Source organism: Musa acuminata, chromosome BXJ1-9 (genome assembly GCF_036884655.1).
Source record: "Musa acuminata AAA Group cultivar baxijiao chromosome BXJ1-9, Cavendish_Baxijiao_AAA, whole genome shotgun sequence".
In the NCBI taxonomy this organism is placed as follows: domain Eukaryota; kingdom Viridiplantae; phylum Streptophyta; class Magnoliopsida; order Zingiberales; family Musaceae; genus Musa; species Musa acuminata.
The window spans coordinates 42,559,017-42,577,983 of NC_088335.1; the positions used below are offsets into that span (position 1 = coordinate 42,559,017).

Genomic DNA, 18,967 nt, shown 5'->3' on the forward strand with positions numbered 1-18,967 from the left:
ACATTTTTGATAATTATAATTAGTGATGATTAATTTATAAAAATTATATGATAAGTGATCGAGGATTGATATCTTAAAGAAATAGGAATGATATCTTATTTCTAGATGTACACGTGGTGGTTTGTGATCAACTCCCCGAACCGACTTGATTCGTGAGATTTGATGCGCTTCCGTTACATATTTGTCCACGGATGTATTTATTGCACGACGCAACAGCTACATGTGGAAGAAGAATACCATTTCCGTTACATATTTGTCCACGGAGACGAAATCCATTTGCGGCGACGCGGGGAGGGGGAGGGGGAGAGGAAATAGTTGGTGGTTGTGTTCGTCGCCCGGATGACGGCGATGAAGAAGAGAGCTTCTCCCCCGACGCTCTGGTTGGGCCTGCAGCTCATCCTGTGGTTGTCGGTGCTGGCGTGCACGCTCGCGCTGATCGGCATCGGCTCGAGATCGCCGTCCCCTGCCGCCCTCGTGGAGGTGCCCTTCTCCGGCACCCCGAAGATCGCTTTCCTCTTCCTCGCTCGCTCCAATCTCCCGCTGGATTTCCTCTGGCACGCCTTCTTTCAGGCATCGCCATCATCAAATATCTGTTTTTTTTTTCTCGGTTTCTTTCTTTTGTGCGCTTTAAATTTTGCTTTTGACGTGCTGTGTAGAATGCCGAGGAGGATAAATACTCGATATACGTCCACTCGGAGCCGGGCTTTGTATTCGATAGGACGACGACGAGATCGCCGTTCTTTTTCGGGCGTCAGATTCAGGATAGCATAAAGGTCTTGCAGTCCCTTTTGTATTCTTGTTTCTCTTTTTGGTACTTCGTGTAGAATTTTGATGCAATGGGGAAGAGGCTTGGGGTTCGCAGGTGGTGTGGGGTGAGGCAACTATGATTGAAGCGGAGCGCTTGCTTTTCGCTGCGGCCCTCAAGGATCCGGCTAACCGACGGTTCGCCTTAATCTCTGATAGGTACTGCGAGTTTCTTGAATTGCGACTAGGGATGGTCGCTGATAGATTTTGCGGTTTTGAAGCGCCGAGTATGACCTCAGTGTATTTATGAAGTTCGCGTGCATGAAATAAATTCCTTTTTAAATGTTTATTTCTGATCTGAGAATCATGCACATGTACTTACCAAAAAGTTTCTGCCGAAGGCTTTTTTTTGTTCCCCACTGTGATTATTCATATTTATTTTTCCAGTACATTCTGGAACTAGCTGGCCTTGGTGTTCATGGTCTAACAAACTTACTCTTTAAGAAATATTTTGTTGAAATTTAAGAGATTCCTACTTCCTACTTTTTGTACTTGTATTTAAGCAGACTAGCAGGATAACAAAACCAATATTCACTTGCTCTTGAGATCTCCTGCTATCATGTTTTTTTCTAGAAATCTCTAATGAAATATAAAAAAAAGAAAAAAAATGGGGGTCCATTGAAATACAAAAAATAAGGGACAAGAGAAAACTCAACATAAAACAACTAGTGTAAGTAGTTTTAGAGACCCAATTTGGTTCAATGTTGCATCAGATTTTGATGGTACAACCACAACAATGACCCATACGAAGTTAGAACAGAAACTCGATTTTGTAGATAGATGTTGATTTATTACACACAGTTTTCGTGATTTTGATGATACTTTCTGTATGCCATTACTTGCTATCCTAAAATCATAAATTGAGTACTTCTAACTATGCCTATAGTATCTTGTATCAATTAGATATTAGGTTTTGATTGACTATTATCTTATGCCAATTGTAAATGTTAAGAAACATGACTTGATCCCAAGAGTCTGGTTGCAAGAGTTGTTGATTTTTTAGAAACATAAAAAAGGCTAAAAACATACTTGAAAAAAGAAGGCATATAGACATGCTTGGGGTTCTACTGCACTTTTTGTTGTTTATTCCTTTGACAGCCATTCAAATTATCTGCATGTGCTCTATTATGTTTCAAGACATATCTAGACGACAAAAAACTATTCTATACTTTTGTGCTGTATTTCATTTGTCTTTGTAGGCTGGATTTCTGATTCATTAATTTTATATTGCAGTTGTGTTCCTCTTTACAACTTCAGCTATATATATAACTATGTGATGTCTTCTTCAAAGAGTTTTGTGGATAGGTGGGCTGCCAAAGGGCTCTTTTTTGTACATTTTTTTTTCATGATTTAACATTTTTTTACGGTCTTCCTCTGTGGCCATTCTTCTAGCTTTCTTGACAAAAGGGAAGGACGTTATAATCCTAAGATGTTTCCTACAATACCCAAGGACAGATGGAGAAAAGGATCCCAGGTTACCATGCTAAAACCTTTGCATCTCTTTTGAAAAGATCAGTAGTTCTTTCCATTTACATTTAGAAGATAAGAAATGAACTTTTTGTTTAGCATTTAAGTTCCTATAGTTTCTTTAACTGCATTGACACTTCAATTCAGTGGACAATCTTGGTAAGAAAGCATGCTCAGATTGTGGTGGCTGATACTGTTGTGTTTCCAGAATTCAGGAGATTCTGCAAGGTAAGGAGTGAATTCATGTACATAGTTTTTCTTCTGAATTTTATTCGTTTTCTATTTTTGGTAATGTATTCTCTTTCATATTTGAGCCTAGTCTATGTGAAGTTGTGCAATATGTGTAATTCTAGTTTTGCTATATGCAAGATCATTTGTGTATCCATAACTCTAGATCCTATTCATTTCTCTGATATATATATGTATATGTATATGTATATGTATATGTGTGTGTGTGTGTATATACACACACACATATACATACATATTCATGCATACATACATATATGTGTGTGTGTGTGTGTGTATAATCACCTTCCTTGTAGTCAGATAGTTTCTGATACAAGAAAATTTTAAGCTTAAATAGAAATAAGCTAAATCTACTATCCTGAATTTTTATCTTGAGCAAAACCCGCAGAAGAAAAATTTTCATTTATCAAGTTTCAGCTTGCTTAAAAATCCATACCGAAATATTATATTAGAATTTACAGTCTGCAGTTAGGGCAGTCAGTAGCTGCTGTTATATGTCAGCAATGAATGAATAAAGCAGCTAAGAAGGTATTCAGATCATATAGTTGCTATTCTCTGACCAAGTTTATATTGGTAGGACAACATATTATGTTTGAGCACAATTAAGACATTATACTGTCTTTCTTGTCAGGAATCCATGATCATAACTTAAATTCTGTATCTAATTACTGCTAGCAATTTTGGATGTTTCATGATGAGAACTGAGAAGAAATACTTCTAAACATTTTCCAGTATCTGCCATCTTATGTTAGATGCTGGTAGTTGAAAATGCACTAAAGTGATCATAGTAATAATATCTCAGTACTCTCAAAGAAGAAATGCTTTGGCAACAATGTCATCATAATTTGTCTTAACCTGATATTGCTTCATGTTTGTATTTTGTTGCCAGAACAACTGTGTTTGTGGCCTCAAGATTATGAGGAAGTCCAAATATTCATCATATCTAGATGTGTTGTCCTTAGTCATTTCAAATGAAATTTTTTTATGATCCAGAAATTAATTGTTTCATTCAGTTCATCATGGAAATTTTTACAGAATCATGGACTATTGTATTTACCTTTTTGCAGAGGCGAATAGAACCAGTGCTTGGTGGAAAACAGAATCATGTGAGTTGACCATTTTGTTACCCTATAATTGATTGATGGCCTCTTGAGATACATTTATAATATTTGCTTGTTAAATGTAGCTACATAATTTAGCTGGTGTTTTGCTTCCCACTAGCTTTTAAGGTTAAGTGAATCATATTTGCTTTCTTGATGAGGGGAGATAAGTTGATGGTTTCATGCACTGCAATCATTCTGAGTGTTATTCAAGCAAAAAATTTGTAATTTTGGGAGGGTAAGAAATTTTGTCATTTCTGTACTTAAAAGCAAATATGTGAAACTGGCAACACATGTGCTTACCATGATATGCTGAGTGCTGATCATAATAAGAGAGAGGTAGAGATTTACATGAAATATTCTTAAAAAGAAATGGGTGAGTATTATATTTTTAAATTCATGTACTTCAGTATAACTAATACCTTCCTCAGGTGTGCATTCTAGTTTTCTACCTCTACCTGATAATTCAAGTCTGCATATGTGCCATAGCTTTGAAAAATTCAAGAAATCGTTTCGTGTAGGTTGGTGGATTAACCTAGTTTATGCCTACTGCACAAGCACAAGGATCATGGGAGGAGAGTATTGGGTTTGATTTTCCAAGTAAATAAACAAACCTTTTAGTAGGGATCTCAAACATTGCACTTTCGAGCGCAACTTGCAAATGCTATTTTTTAGCTAAAAAGAGATCCGATCTTCTAAAGACACTAAAGTTGTCATTAATGAAGATCATTGATAAACTACGAGATTGGAATGCCAAAAAATTACTTTAAATCAGAGCACAGATATGAGCTGTTCCCTTCAAAAAAAAAAAAAAAAATCTGTTCCCTAGTTTGGGTACATAGTCTCCTACAGGGAGCAGAGTATGAGATATCTGTGGGACAAACAAAGTCATAGTGTCTGATACATAAGTTGTTCATTTATTAGTGGATGAGAGCTCGTAAAAGGTGTCTTGTTAATCTCATTGATTTTCCACCTTCAATAACTGAGATTAACTGATTTAAACTCTTTGAAGTATGAGATATCTCAAACTATGTTCTTTAAGAGTCGATACAACTTGACTTTGTAAGGTAGAAATGATGAAGTTATATAACAGTCCATGTGTTGGGAAAAGTCCCACTAATGACAAATTTTGTGTTAGGAAAACGCCATTTACCTAAATAATGTTATTTTCATTGAACTATGGCTTTCTAATTATGCTGATTAGCATAGTACAGGTTTGGCTAAGAGGAATTCCTAGCATATCAATTTATATGCATGATTTACTTTCCTTAGTTTGAGTCAAGAGTTGCTCATCTGTGAAACTGAAATTGTGTGGTTGATGTATTTCTCCACAGAAGCATATACTGAAATTTTACCTTAAGAGACCTCCTTTCAGAATGAACTTCTGTTTAATGTATGTGCAGAAAGAAGCCGCTCAGAAGGAACACAACTGTATTCCAGATGAACACTATATGCAAACATTACTCTCTGTAAGACGAAATATACTTTTCTAATTTTGTTTGGCTAGCGCAATTCTGCATTTATCATCTGCATAGTGCATGTAAATCTTCACTGCATAATTGGCATGCAATATTTTATGCAGAATTAGACGTCATGTCTACTCAGAAAGCTTAATAAAAGGTTTTTTTAATGTTAAAGTTTTTCTTTTTATAGATGAATCAGCTTGAAGATGAACTGGAGAGAAGAACTTTAACATATACTTCATGGAACCAATCTATAGATGCACAGGAAAAAAATAATTGGCATCCAAAGAAGTTTGAGTTTGCTGATGCAAGCCTACAGCATATTACAGAAATAAGGGTGAATATTATCTAACATTTATATTACATATCAACAGAGTGCAGTGCATATGTTTCTGCATACCTTAAGAATATTTTATGCAATTATGATGGTTTTAGCATCTTTGTCTTTTGATATTCTTTCATGTGAAAATTTTTATTTTGATAATCCATCTTTTTTATATGTATAGAAGTAATTACACATTTACATGCGTAACACATATGTACAGATATAATGTGTATGTATGTGGATGTAATCCATTGTGAATAATGATCATGTTGTCACTCTTTTGAGACAACTGATCATCATCTTGCCTGGACCTCCTTTACTCTGAGACTTGCTTGGACTTGTTGGAAGGGAATGGAACATCCTCATTTATCTAAGACAGAATGAGCTGCTTGATGCTGGCTATTGCCTGGAACATATGTCAGGAAAGAAAGAAACATGAGGATTTCCTTCCGTGTTGTCTAAAGCTTTGCCTTAGCTAATTTTTTGGATAGGGAATCCTGTATGAAAAACATTTTGATTTTTCTGATGAATGTTGATGGGCTTTGAGCCTATTTGTTGTTTATACGAAAAAGAAAGAAGGTACTTGGTGATTTGGTAGCATACACCTACAAGATAGGAGTTGACCTTAAACTAATTTAAAAAAAGGAAGAGTGGGAACAAATAGCTTTTGACAATAACTGAATCAGATAAGTTCTAAGACAGATGATGGTGGTGAGAATTCTAGTCTAGGTGATTAAATTAAATTACAAATTAAATTTCATCCAACAGAAATATGATCCATTTCGGAAAATTGTACACATGCAGATATTTACACTTATTCACCTCTCCAATTTGAGTAAATGGATTGAGATCAGGATGGAAATAACTTGACTTATTACCTTTATGAAGGGTTTTATTTTTGTAACATACCCAGTGTCAGCTGTTACGTAAACATATTGACCTAACCTAAATTGATTGAGACTTACTTTACCCATCAGTTGCAGCATATTTATTCTGACACACTATTGTTCTGATAAGCACCATGCCAGATTAACGAAGAAGTTGAGAAATTGATAAATGGATCGAGACATGAATGCAATGTCTGTGCTACACACCATGTCAACAAGCACATAAAACCATTTATCTGATCTAATTTGATAGATAGCTAGCGGAATGGTTTGGAGAACTTGACTATCAATGACAGTGAAAATGAATGTCAACAATTTGATCCTGAGTTTTCAAGAACACAGCCAAAGATTTAGCTTTAAATGTTATTTGATTCACACTTGTCAACTTATTAGATGATATTTATGATGTTAAACAAGTGATTTTGAGGAAATTTGTACTTCAGTTGAGAGAAATGTTCAGATAACTCTGTAAAAGCCTTAAAGTTATTCTGTAAAAGCCTACGATAATTCTGAAAAATGATAATGACAAATGAGTGAAGACTTTCTCCCTTTTTCAGATTGTTGACAGAAAGTGAATGCAACTTTTAGCATGTGATGGCCATGCCAGAGTGTTGGGAGGCTACTTCAAGAAAAGAACTCTTCCTGTTGGAAAATAGGTGAATAGTGTCGATATGTGTGTGTGTGTGTGTTTCTTTTTTCTTTTTGCTTTTTTCAGTGAGGTTTACCTAAGGTTTCAAATTCTGTTCTGGTAGTAGTACATATGGGTTGGTAAAGTACCAATATTTTTGCTACTGACCTAACAAAGTATAAAAAACAGTGTCAAGTTCAGTAATATCATGTTACTGACCTACTGGTATTATCAATTTGTCAGTAGACTGTGGAAGATTAAAGGTTGGATGAGGCTACATTCTTGTTTATTGTTAGAGAAGTGGGTTCAGTGGTTCTTTTTTGTTTCCTTGAGCGAACCTCATGCACAGGGTATGGTTCGTTTTCGTTTTGTTGAGTGAACCTCATGCACAGTGTATGTATCAGAATATTCTTAAAATAGAGCATCTCAAGGGTTTATATTATAGCAACAACAAGCAGTATTGTCCCAGCTACTAGTGCCGACTACATAAATCTTTTCTTCTCGTTGAACTACCTCAGATCTCATATCTCATTAAAATTTGGGTATCACAAGTTGAGATAAAAGCATGCCTTTGTGTGAGTAAGTATTTTGATGCGGTAAATATGGTTCATTTTGCAAGCTTGGTTACATGGTATTGAACTTGATTTATTAGGATGTTTTTCTTGAAATCTTGTGGCAATTTTCTTTGCCGCCTATCTCAATTTCTCATCCTATATTTAGTATTTAAAAAGCTGTCTTCTTTTTTTGTTAATAAGTAAATGTTCTTTACTGATTAACAACTAAATGGTTCTCCATTGTTTTGCAGAACATTAATCATATATACTATGAGACAGAATATCGAACGGAGTGGTGTCAATGCAATGCCACTTTTGTACCATGCTTCTTGTTCGCTAGAAAGTTTTCTCGCAGTGCGGCCATGCGCATTCTGAAGGAGGGCCTAATTGGACCATTTGATGCTGGTGCTGTATTATTTACTAGCTCCTAAATTCATACTAACACAGTTAGCAGCTCGATAATCGTACGGCGGTACTTGAAGTTCAATGGTGCAATCGGATCATGCCTTCAGATCATCCGAAAATTGAACATTACCCGCAAAGTTCCAAATGGATACAAAGGTGTCCTCACCAGCGGATATTAGCAGAAAGGCGACAGTTATCTTTTCATTGATAGTACTAAATGAAATCTGAGAGTTAATCGTCAGAGAGAAGAAGATGCAGGTTTGTACAGAATCTACACCATGACAGAGTAGGAGAAACCTCCTTTCAATACACGATGATAGCATATAAAGAGAGTTTGTATTGTCTGATGTAATATTTGGCTTATATATAGAGGGAATTGGCATAGAACAAGTATAGGAATTGTACACTGCCAAGTGATTTTATTTCTGAGCAATTACTATAGATATTTTTTTCATACGAGCAAACAGTTTTTTAATCCACCATACATTTTTGTATTTTAATTTCAGATGCTTGTTGTACGTTAATGTGGGTCAAAATCTCATAGTAGAATGTATACGAAATGACGAGTTATCTCTTCATAGTTGGCTCAAGATACTTTGATGGATCACAGAACAATGGCATGAAACAACGAAGATTGCAGCAAATACTGGATGCAGATTTGTGGAAAGAATAATCGTACTACAATTTCAAGCAGCATTGGTGCATCTTGAGACTTCACTTAAACTTGACTGCATCAATTTTCACGAAGATTTTGATCAAGGAATCTACGCTCTATCGGACCCTTGGTATTGTTTGTAGTTTCTATATCTATTTGCTTTAATTTTGTATTTAATTTATAAAATTATATATATATATATATATAATATACAAGGAATTACAGCTTGTGTAAACAAGAAACTTCGCTGTTGGGATTAGGATAGCAAACACAACATCTGTATCGTTGCCCAAGGGTTTGAGTTGTAGGGGAATGGCCTGGCCCTCGAGAGGAAAACAAGGGAAGAAGACAACGAGGAGCGAGGGAAGAGGCATCGATCGATCCCACGACCAGAGTCAGCTGCCACATAGAGGAAGGAGGAGGAGGAGACGAAGAGATGGACGAGGTATTGACCGCCGCGGACGTGGCGGCGTCGAATGCGTTGGCGGGTGACGCCCTTCCGCCGTCCCTTTCCTCCAATCTCCCACTCGTCTCCGCGCTCCTCGCCTTCTCCATCGCCCAATTCCTCAAACTCTTCACCACCTGGTCCGTCCTCGTTCACGCCCCATCCGAAAGTTTGCATCTTTACAATGATTTCGCTACGGAAGCTCCCCAATTCCTCTAATTCTGATGTTATGCGTGATTGATTTGATGCCCATGCTTCACAGATAAATGACTTTTTTTTATTTTTTTTTGTGTTTCTTGAATCTCTGCTAACTCTTTTATTTGAGCATTATGGTTGTTATAGTTATTCTGTGGTAAGCCTTCAATATGTCCATCCTAGACATGCAGGTACAAGGAGAAAAGATGGGATTCTAAGAGGTTGCTTGGCTCAGGTGGAATGCCTTCGTCACATTCAGCTACGGTGGCAGCTCTCGCCATGGCTATAGGCCTACAAGAGGGGCTTCACAGTTCTTCATTTGCCCTTGCTGTAACTTTAGCAACCATAGTAAGTAGGAATTATCTAAATCCCTCAAGCTTTTTGATTAAGCAAGTTATTTATAATTTTTTTGTTGTCTTATGAGATTCATATATAGTTCTCTAACTGTACCAACTAAATTATGATATATACTGTTCTAGTCATAAAATTTTGCCTTGTGTATAAATATGTCCAATATGGATGCATGACTATGTAATCACACACATCATGTTTCATGGCGGCTTGGCTACATGTCTTGAACTTCTTTGTGGACTTTGATGCTATTATTATTTTTTCATCGTAAATGGTATACTGACAACTATATGTCTTGAACTTCTTTGTGGACTTCATCTTATTGTTATTTCTTGATCTTAAATGGGACACTGACAAATGACATTAACTTGGTTTGTGACTTGAAGTTGGTGCAGTACGAGATGCAAAAAAAAGAGTTTAATGTTCTTCATGTCTACTAAAGTAACTGCATATTTTAGCAAAAACGTACCCCCATGTTAAGATCATGATATGATTTTTCTTTACATTTCATAGAGTTTATTTTAAACTCAAGCTGCAGCTTCTTTTGATGCTACAATAATTGATAGTCATACTTTCCATTCTCTTTGATACCAGCATAAAAAAAATTATTGTTTTGTGACATGGGTTCATGTCAATATTTTCTGGCATGCCACATTTCACCCATGTCTATATGTACCAATGATATTGGCAACTCTTAAACTTGAGAGTGCCATAGAAACTACATGTGCACATTTGATGTCTTTAAAATCAAATATACTCATAATTAGATATTAATCTCAATCTAAATATTCTCAGGTTATGTATGATGCATCTGGAATCCGACTGCATGCTGGTCGGCAAGCTGAGGTAAAATCTCAAAGTACAGATTGATGTTTTGATCTTATCTTTATGTAGAATCAGTTCTATGGGATGCATGCCAAAATACTTCGAACATTAAGTTTTTGTGACTTTCCAATTTTAATAGGGATTGAATCTGCAACTGGTTGACCTTACAGAAAGAATGTCATTTTCATTACCAAATTTTTTGTGACTTAGATAACGAAGATATTGGTTAGTTTTTGCAATTTCCACTGTTAAGATTTTTGTATCGGATGGTTGTTGGTTATGTTAATTTTGTTTGATGAATTAAACAATAGTTGAATGTTCTTTTCTCCAATTTGAGTGGTTTATGATATTATCAAGATGATATAGACCCTGAAGTAGTGTCTATATGCTGCACTCTTGGAGAATAAGCTGGCTAATGTATGTATGAGCAATATGACTTAATCATTGGTTTCAGCAACTTTGCTTCCATCTGGATTGTCAACTATAGTAGTTCTTTGGAGGTTTTTTGCTGATACTACAAAATTATTAAGGTGTGGTTGTTTCTTATAGGCTCTTTTGTCTATTTGTTCCTCCTAGAGGAACATTTTCTTCCTCTACCAGTAACAGGCCATTTTCGCCTTGTCGATGTTGAACCTATTAGAAGGCATATACAAGTTTACATTAACAACTGTTTTCACTTTTTAATGTACTAAAGAAACACTGACACAAAGCTAGAAATTCTTTCCTTGTTTCTTTTTCCTCTTATATTTACTTATCTACAAGCATATTTGCATTATAAATTAACATTTTGTTTATCTGCTTTACAATTTATGGTCACAAAATCAATTTGATCAAAGGTAGCTTTTGATATAATTAGACAATCAGCTAGGTTTGTTTATGTTAAGATTTAGGAGAGATAATTTACTAGTCTCATCGTTTTATATCCATCTTTTTTATATTAATTTGTAAGTGAGTCTTGCTTGACAAATCTATTTGTGATATATCAAACCATTGCTCTCAAGCTTGAAACATGCTAATTAATCAGCCTAAATCTTCATCATTGAGTATATAAGTTTCTTAAGTAATTAAACGCCTCCTCCATATGTTTGGGTGGTTCTGAAATAGCTGGATGCTTTGTAATATGCATCTTAGAGTGACCGATAGTGTCTATTTATTGGTGGGTTTCGTGAAACCATAGGATGCTTCATTATGACGAAGAATCTTATATTTTTGTCAATTGTTAAGCTAGCTCATTTCTTCGTAGTTTATTGTGCCACTTTTCCATGTCCTATTTTATGATCCTCAAAGTAGTAATCAGAACCATATTCGAAATATAATTTTTATTGAAGTGGTATCAACTTGCTTCATATGACGAAGAATCCAGATGAATCTAAGAATCTTATATTTTTGTCAATTGTTAAGCTTGCTCATTTCTTCGTAGCTTGTTGTGCCACTTCTCCATGTCTTATTTTATGATCCTCAAAGTAGTAATCAGAACCATATTTGAAATATAATTTTTATTGAAGTGGCATCAACTTGCTTCTAGTTTTTTGAAGATCATCTTTATTATGATTTATATTCTAACTGCTATCGAGTATTTCTGAAGGTTTCATTTCCCGCTGATTGTAGCAAATGTAGAAAAGATTACTGTTTCTTTTTTTTTTTTACTTTTTGACCTCCTTTTTTCTTGTGTTTGAGCGTGGTTTGGGGAGGAGGAGAGGGGAATCAGGGAGAAAAAAGGATTCTCTGCTGGAATTATGATTAATAGTGCCTTTCATCTATGTGCATGGTTTAATTTTTGTATCTCATCCTAAGACATAATTTCTTGCTACCAAAACTTGGATTCTTGTGTACTTGGATATGGTATTTTGTGGCTTTCATTTTTAGATATGGCTGTTATTTAAAATGATAAACATATTAGATCTTCTATAACTTCTCGTTTCATGGTCATCGTTGCAGTTGTTGAATCATATAGTATGTGAGCTACCACCAGAGCATCCCGTGTCTAATTCTAGGCCTTTACGAGAACTCCTTGGACACACACCACTTCAGGTAGGCTGCAGATGCAATTCATGGTCTTGGCAAATTTTCATAATCAATATTTCTGATGCTGCATCTCAGTCTACATTTGTCTGCTGAGGTGAACGATAAGAAACTCCAGATGTGCATTCGTTTTTTCAGGACAAGGACTTCAGTATGTTGTGAACTCTGATTTGTTAATGAACTACCTCATTAAATTTATCCTAATTTATCTGTTTTTTCTATCCACGTTATTCTAGATGTATCAATTACCTTGGCTTATAATAACTAATTAGAAGCAGTAAAGAAACAATGATATCTCATGCCCTTTTTCATTGCCGGTCTTAAGAGCAAAGTCAATAGGCTGCATATTATACAGAAGAGCTCATTGCATTCAACTAACAAATAGTTTAGCGCAATTATCATACACTATATCATGGTTTTTAAGGCATTGTAACCCTCACCGAAACATCAGACTATTATAACTGCAGTTGTTAGAGTCAAAACTAGTCCTCAAGACCAATTATTATTTTGCAGAAAGGCTTCTGTTTGTAGTGTAGTTATTATGTTAGCAATTGGCAACTCTAATCAAGTGCAAATTTCTCATGCAGGTCTGTGCGGGTGCAATCCTGGGATGCATAGTTTCTATCCTCATGAAGAATTCTGTGTGAGTTTACCCGGTGTCACGCAAGAGTAGGGTTCCTTTGAACATCGGGGAGAACTCGTTTGTGTATTAGCAAGCTTTGTCTCCATCTTGTTGGATAAAACTGTGACAATACAGCAGAAATTATCCCTAAACATACATTATGATGGCATCTAAGTTGAATATAAAAGTTAGCACTTCGCAGTTCTTGGTATGTTACTTCCCTTCTTGTCAATACGACAGAACTTTGATTCCCTTGCATGGTGTTGCATGTTATGTTTCCAATACTTCATTTAGTTTATCTGGTAAAAGATTTACACTATCCGACCATATCTTATGGAAGACATGCACAAATCATTTATTATTATTATTGTTACTTGTCTGGCTTGATCTATTATTGATGCTGACAATAAGATGCAGTAAATACACCATACTGGCCGCAGCTCAGTATCATTCGAGGCAACATACGTCAAAGAATGAGATGTACCAAAGAAAATATGCTCGGTACTTCTCTCTCTCAACCACAGTGCCATGCTCAACATGGAAGTAGGCATCAGGTGAAACCTAGAAAGCCCTGTGATAGAACCCATGAATCTTCTTCCACGACTCCTCCCTCTGCATCCTCAGCTGCTTGTAGAAGTTGCCGATGAAAGCCTCCGCCTTGGCAAACAACTCCTGCTTGCTCAGCTCCCCGGCCTCCTCCACCTTCTCTTCCTTCTCCTCTTTGACGAAGCTGTCTCCCTCGGCGCCACCGATGAAGAAAAGGCTCGGCCTTGACGGGCAGCGCTTCAAAGTTTGCGCTCTCGTCTGCACCGCCGGCTTCCGTGGTGGCTTCGCCGCCTGTGTAACCCGTTCATGCGGGCTGACAAGCTTGGTTGCATCAGTAGCCGCGTCATGGACGGCGGCTTCCACGGGGACCGGAGTCTCCAGGGAGTTCTGCGCTTTCTTCTCCTCGTGAGGCCTGGAGATGGCGGTGAGGAAGCCGGCCTCGAGTCCCAGAGCGACGATGAGGATGTTGAGAAGGAAGTACAGGTAAGAGGTCCTCAAGGATGAGGATATGAAAGGGGTGAAGAGGAGGAGAGCGAGAAGGAACGCCCCCTTTGCTACTTGAGACGCCGGCAGCTTCTCCATGGCGAGCCACAAGGATGTGAACAGTGGTGGCGACACGGAGGGGAAGCATGGCGCAGATTTATAGAGAAAAGAGAAGGGCGCATGAAAGAGACGATTTGGAAGCAGATAAGATGAAGGCTTCGGATCAATGCTGAGCTCAGAAGATGTCGCAGCGGGAGGAGGAGGATAAGGTCGGTGGGAATATTCCGTCACTTTTGGTGATCCACGAGCAGAGAAGAGAGCTTTTGGGATCTTTGATTTCTCCTGTCTTCCTTTCTTTCTCCTCCTCACTCCCACTTGCATGGAATGGGATAGTGGAGTGTGGCCCCTCCTCTTCTTCTTCCTCCACGCTCATCCTTTTCCTCCTCCTATTGTGCACGCCATGTCATGACATGTTCCATGTATTGACTGGACTTCTAATCATGACTATGATACATTCTCGATCGTCTCGAATCTTGTATTGATGTTAACGGGGTGAAGCAAGTGATGGTGGATTTGGTTTATGTCGCACATCATCTCTACCGCCCTCCATTGATCCCTTTGAAGTGGATGGAATTGCGAAGAAGCCGCATCATCCATGAACAACAAGTGGGTAATGGTGAAGAAGAAAGAACGCATGGTAACGTGTCATGCTGCTGGCAGACATCGTTTCCCATGCTCAGCTCAAACATAATTAGTAAGCATGCATGTCTGATCACTACAGTTCTGAAGAACACTGAGGTCAGCAACAACGTACGAATTCCATGGCAAAAGAAGCCAAGAAGAAGGATGACAGCGAAGGTGAAGAAAAGAAGGGTTCCTTTATATCCTGCATCGTCTTTTGCCGTGGACCGATCCTGTGGGGCTTTATTATCTGACGCAAGAATTGGCCTTCTTTGGCTGCTTTGCCTTTGACGTCGCTGTGGCAGCAAAGGATAGAATCTCATGTGACTCGGAAAGCAGCTGTAACCTTTTCTTCCTCTCTTTCTCTCTCTCTCTCTCTCTCTCTCTCTCTCTCTCTCTCGAACTTATCTTCATGCAAGCCAGGAATGTTACTGTACAATCTTTTCTACGATTCCCGGTCTCCTATTCTTCTGATCTTGTTCGAGATTTCAGAGTCAATCTATTTCAAATCAGAAATCGCAAGCTTCAGTGTCTTAAAATAATCGAATTTGATTGGGAGACTTACAAAACTATATCGGGGGGCATATATCCAATAAAACTCTTTTCTATGCATAAGTTGGTGCCCATATTAATAGGGTAATCTCTCCTAAAATTGCCTAACCAAGATCTCTTATAATGGTCTTTAGGTTAATTCATGGTGGTTGTGTAGGATTGTTGGATACTTCTTTTTAGGACATGAATAGTGACCGAGTTAATGTGCTGACTATAATAACATGATATTATATTATTTGGAAATATGTATGAGTTGATGTTGGACTAATAATAAAGTAGTAGTAGTCTTCAAATGGGCATATAGTGTATCCCCTATCAAATATGTTTTAACAATCATACCTAATTTCTCCTAATAACTAAGTATCAAATTAATATGATGGACAACTATTTTATCATGAGCTTAATTTTATTGAGGTTTACAAGATGATCTTCTTCCCTATATACCACTTATGGAATCTCAAACGTGTCTGATGTTCTTAGCTCATGAGGGAGTGTTATTTTGAAGCTTCTTTTAGACAAAGATGATATCCAGAATAGGTTCCGACATGATCTCTTGTATACGTATGTTATTAAGGAGTGAAAGGATCTTTATTTTTATTGATATAATATATTTGTGTTTGACTTGATAGACAAAGATATGGTAAAAGTGAAAATAATGGAGTGAACATGAGCTAAAAAAAAGTTTGAGTTGTTGTCATTCTTTGATCATAGGTCATGGTGGTAACATGACAAGCTATAGGTAATAGTGTTGTGATAAGATACTAAACTATCATCATACTTGGCTGAGTTTAACTTATTTGAGGATTGGGTGTGAAGCCCCAAAGTGTCTTCCCATCCTTGATTACATTATTATTGGGCCTTCATCAAGGATTAGCATAGCTCATTGGTTGAATCCTAAGTCTTCAAATTTGGATCTATGAAGCACTAAGACTAATTTATTAGGCATAATATTAGCAACCCCAATAAAGCTTTACTTAAGGATTTAAATCTAAAATTAATACCAATCTCGATAACCAAACAAATCAGTATGGTATTTGCGTTGTTATTAGAGCAAGGAATATAATAAATCAAAGCAATAATAAATCTAGAATTAATACTAATCTCGATAGTCAGACAAATCAGTATAGTATTTATATATCATGTTATTAGAGCAAGGAATGTAAATCAAAGTAATAATAAAAATATTTTTAGTGAAACATCTTTGGTAATCTCTCAAGAGAGTTTTTTAATGAACAATGGATAAGTATTTTTCGTAAGAAAAAATCATTTTTGTTAATTGAAATTGAAGGATAATATGAAATCAATTTATATAGTTAGTATATTCATCATTATTAGTAACTTCATATTAAGATTATAATCAATATTATTATATTGTTGGTATGATCAGTATTGATATCATCAGGACATGTATGACTTAAATGCCACAATGTTAGCTCGAAAACCCCATAAATGCCACAATGATCAGTATTGATATCATCAATATTAGCTCGAAAACCCCATAAATGCCACAATGTCTGGTTGATTTGAGCACACCAGTCGACGACGTGCTCGACCAATTGCCGCACCCGCGCACGGTTTGCAACCCAAACGACGCCCAACTGTGACAGCAGACAGCGTCAAATTAGAACCAAATCTTTGTCGAAGAAAGATGAAACTCGCGGTTCGTTGCACTCAACGACATGGCACCGGCGAGGGTTGGTGACCCTAAAGCTGAAGCCGGCTTCTCCGTCGCCAGCGTCGACATGCCATTGATGATAGTAGCCACGAGAACTTGCATCGGACTCACAAGAACAACGATGAGGGCGACGGCGTGTGGGCGAGGACAGCGACAAGGGCACACGGGCAAGGATGATGACTAGGGCACGCATGCAAGGACCGCGATGAGGGTGAGGTGGAGGGGTCGGGCGACCGTCACCGCTGGGTGATGTCGAGGTCGTCAGCTAACAATAGCAAGTCCTCATGGACGTCAACACAAACAAGAAAAGAAGAGGGGAGGGAAGGTGAGGGTGACGAGAGTCACGATGGAGAATAAGAGGTCGGAGGAAGAGGAGAGGGGATGGCGGAGATAAGGAGCAATGTCGTGTTTTAGGCAAAAGAGCTGAATGATGAGTTGTCGTCGTCTTCGTCTTCCACCTGCGTCCTACCTGCTTCGCCTGCAAGCACAAAACAATCTCTATACTACATGTTTAATACATGATGCCTTGAGCTGCCGACAACATCTCGCACGCCCCCAACCTGCTCGACGTAAAGCACGCCATATGCGTTGGGCGAGAAGAGATGGAACGCTGATGTTGCCCACCATCAACCGTTTACGTAGTAGCGGTTGGATGTCGGGGGACCTGTGCGACTTGAGCGCGAAGCAACAGTTGTCGTCATATCGGTGATATCATGATCAACCCTATGATGATGATGATATCATGATTAATGAAATCTCTCTCACCATTAAGTTAATATATAATAAATAAAAAATGGAGAGAATAATTTGGGAAATCTTCCACTAAAGATTAACTACATATATTGATTTAGTATAAGAAATTTCTCTGTAGACAAACAAATAAGTGTTGATTAAATGAGTTTAGATGCCAACAAATGTTGATTTTAAACACTCGTGTAATATCTTAAAAATTAATAATGACTTATTATTAGCTTGAGCTTAAGTATTTAATGATATCAGAGGAATGACTTGATTTTGGGTCATCAAGCGGAACTATTTGTATGTTTTAATACTAATTTGTATACTAAATTCACTAATAAATTCACTGATAAATTCACTAATACTAATTTGTATGTTTTAATACCAATTTGTATACTAAATGCACTGATAAATTTGTATACTAATTTGTATGTATGTTTTAATACTAATTTGTATACTAAATTCACTGATAAATTCACTAATATACTAAATCGACCAATCCAATTAGGTTTCACTTGACTATCTTCTTTTATGTTTTAATACTAATTTATATATTATATAATTATTTTAATTTCTAAAATAAAAATATCTTTTTTATTGAACCTGATCGCTTTATTTGTATCGAATAACTTGTAATTACAAATCATAAATTCCTCACTTAATCTATTTATTAAATATTAATAATTCGAAGCCTCATTCGATGTATTTTTAAGAGTATAATAAATTTAATTAATAAAAAATTAATAATTTATCATAAAATTCTATATTCGAATTTTGTCTGCGTCATTTATCTTTTTGTATATTAAAAAAATCGACACACCTAAAACATGCTCTTTCTCTCTCATGCTAGAGAGAGATGTTTTGACGTGCGACGATCCAAGACAAGAATGTGGCAGCGGAAACCATGATTGCAATCTGACATACGAATGCTAAGATGCAGGCAAAAAAGGTGGTTGGTGGCTCATACCAACCTTTTTAGGTGGATCGAAAACAGCCAACGGAGACCCATCCAAAGTTCATATTGGTTAGATGAAGGCAAACTCAACATGTCATATATATGATTTCTCATCGAAGTCTGTAGTTTCTTAATCCAAGCAAATATCATTCATCTCCTCAAACAACTAAAATTGCATTTGAATATTTTGTTCAAAACATATTACATGTGAAGTGAAGTAATGTACTAATAATGTCTAAATAGAGTATTTATGAATCCAATAAAGGATTATGAGCCAAGACTAATTTAAAGATATCTCTCTTCATTATTTGTTGACTAATCTTTCCTTTTTCTTTGTCTC

The 18,967-nt window shown here is 36.8% G+C and overlaps 3 protein-coding genes across 6 annotated transcripts; 2 read left to right on the plus strand and 1 right to left on the minus strand.

The window, feature by feature from the left end:
* The first annotated feature begins 237 nt into the window (after positions 1-237).
* Positions 238-8,460, plus strand: LOC135593594 (glycosyltransferase BC10-like). 4 transcript variants are annotated; one of them, XR_010479717.1, is made up of 11 exons: positions 238-570; positions 657-773; positions 863-963; positions 2,038-2,109; positions 2,197-2,278; positions 2,419-2,499; positions 3,588-3,626; positions 5,024-5,089; positions 5,274-5,420; positions 6,853-6,951; positions 7,729-7,861. XR_010479717.1 is itself a non-coding variant. In XM_065083758.1 (10 exons), exons 1-10 carry the CDS (start codon positions 340-342, stop codon positions 7,906-7,908), a joined length of 1,116 nt encoding a protein of 371 aa, XP_064939830.1. In that variant the 5' UTR covers positions 238-339; the 3' UTR covers positions 7,909-8,460. The 4 variants fall into 4 exon arrangements, 3 of the variants coding, with proteins under 3 accessions (XP_064939830.1, XP_064939832.1, XP_064939831.1); XM_065083758.1 differs by lacking the exon at positions 6,853-6,951 and having other exon boundaries at positions 7,729-8,460; XM_065083760.1 differs by lacking the exons at positions 5,274-5,420; positions 6,853-6,951 and having other exon boundaries at positions 7,729-8,460.
* Positions 8,461-8,773: 313 nt separating this feature from the next.
* Positions 8,774-13,249, plus strand: LOC135593596 (uncharacterized). The gene is made up of 5 exons (XM_065083762.1): positions 8,774-9,122; positions 9,369-9,525; positions 10,324-10,374; positions 12,292-12,384; positions 12,963-13,249. The coding sequence occupies exons 1-5, from the start codon at positions 8,974-8,976 to the stop codon at positions 13,020-13,022; spliced, it is 510 nt and encodes a 169-aa protein (XP_064939834.1). The 5' UTR covers positions 8,774-8,973; the 3' UTR covers positions 13,023-13,249.
* Positions 13,250-13,340: 91 nt separating this feature from the next.
* Positions 13,341-14,147, minus strand: LOC135593595 (uncharacterized). Its single transcript, XM_065083761.1, has one exon. It carries the CDS (start codon positions 14,123-14,125, stop codon positions 13,559-13,561), a length of 567 nt encoding a protein of 188 aa, XP_064939833.1. The 5' UTR covers positions 14,126-14,147; the 3' UTR covers positions 13,341-13,558.
* Between the last annotated feature and the right edge of the window lie 4,820 nt (positions 14,148-18,967).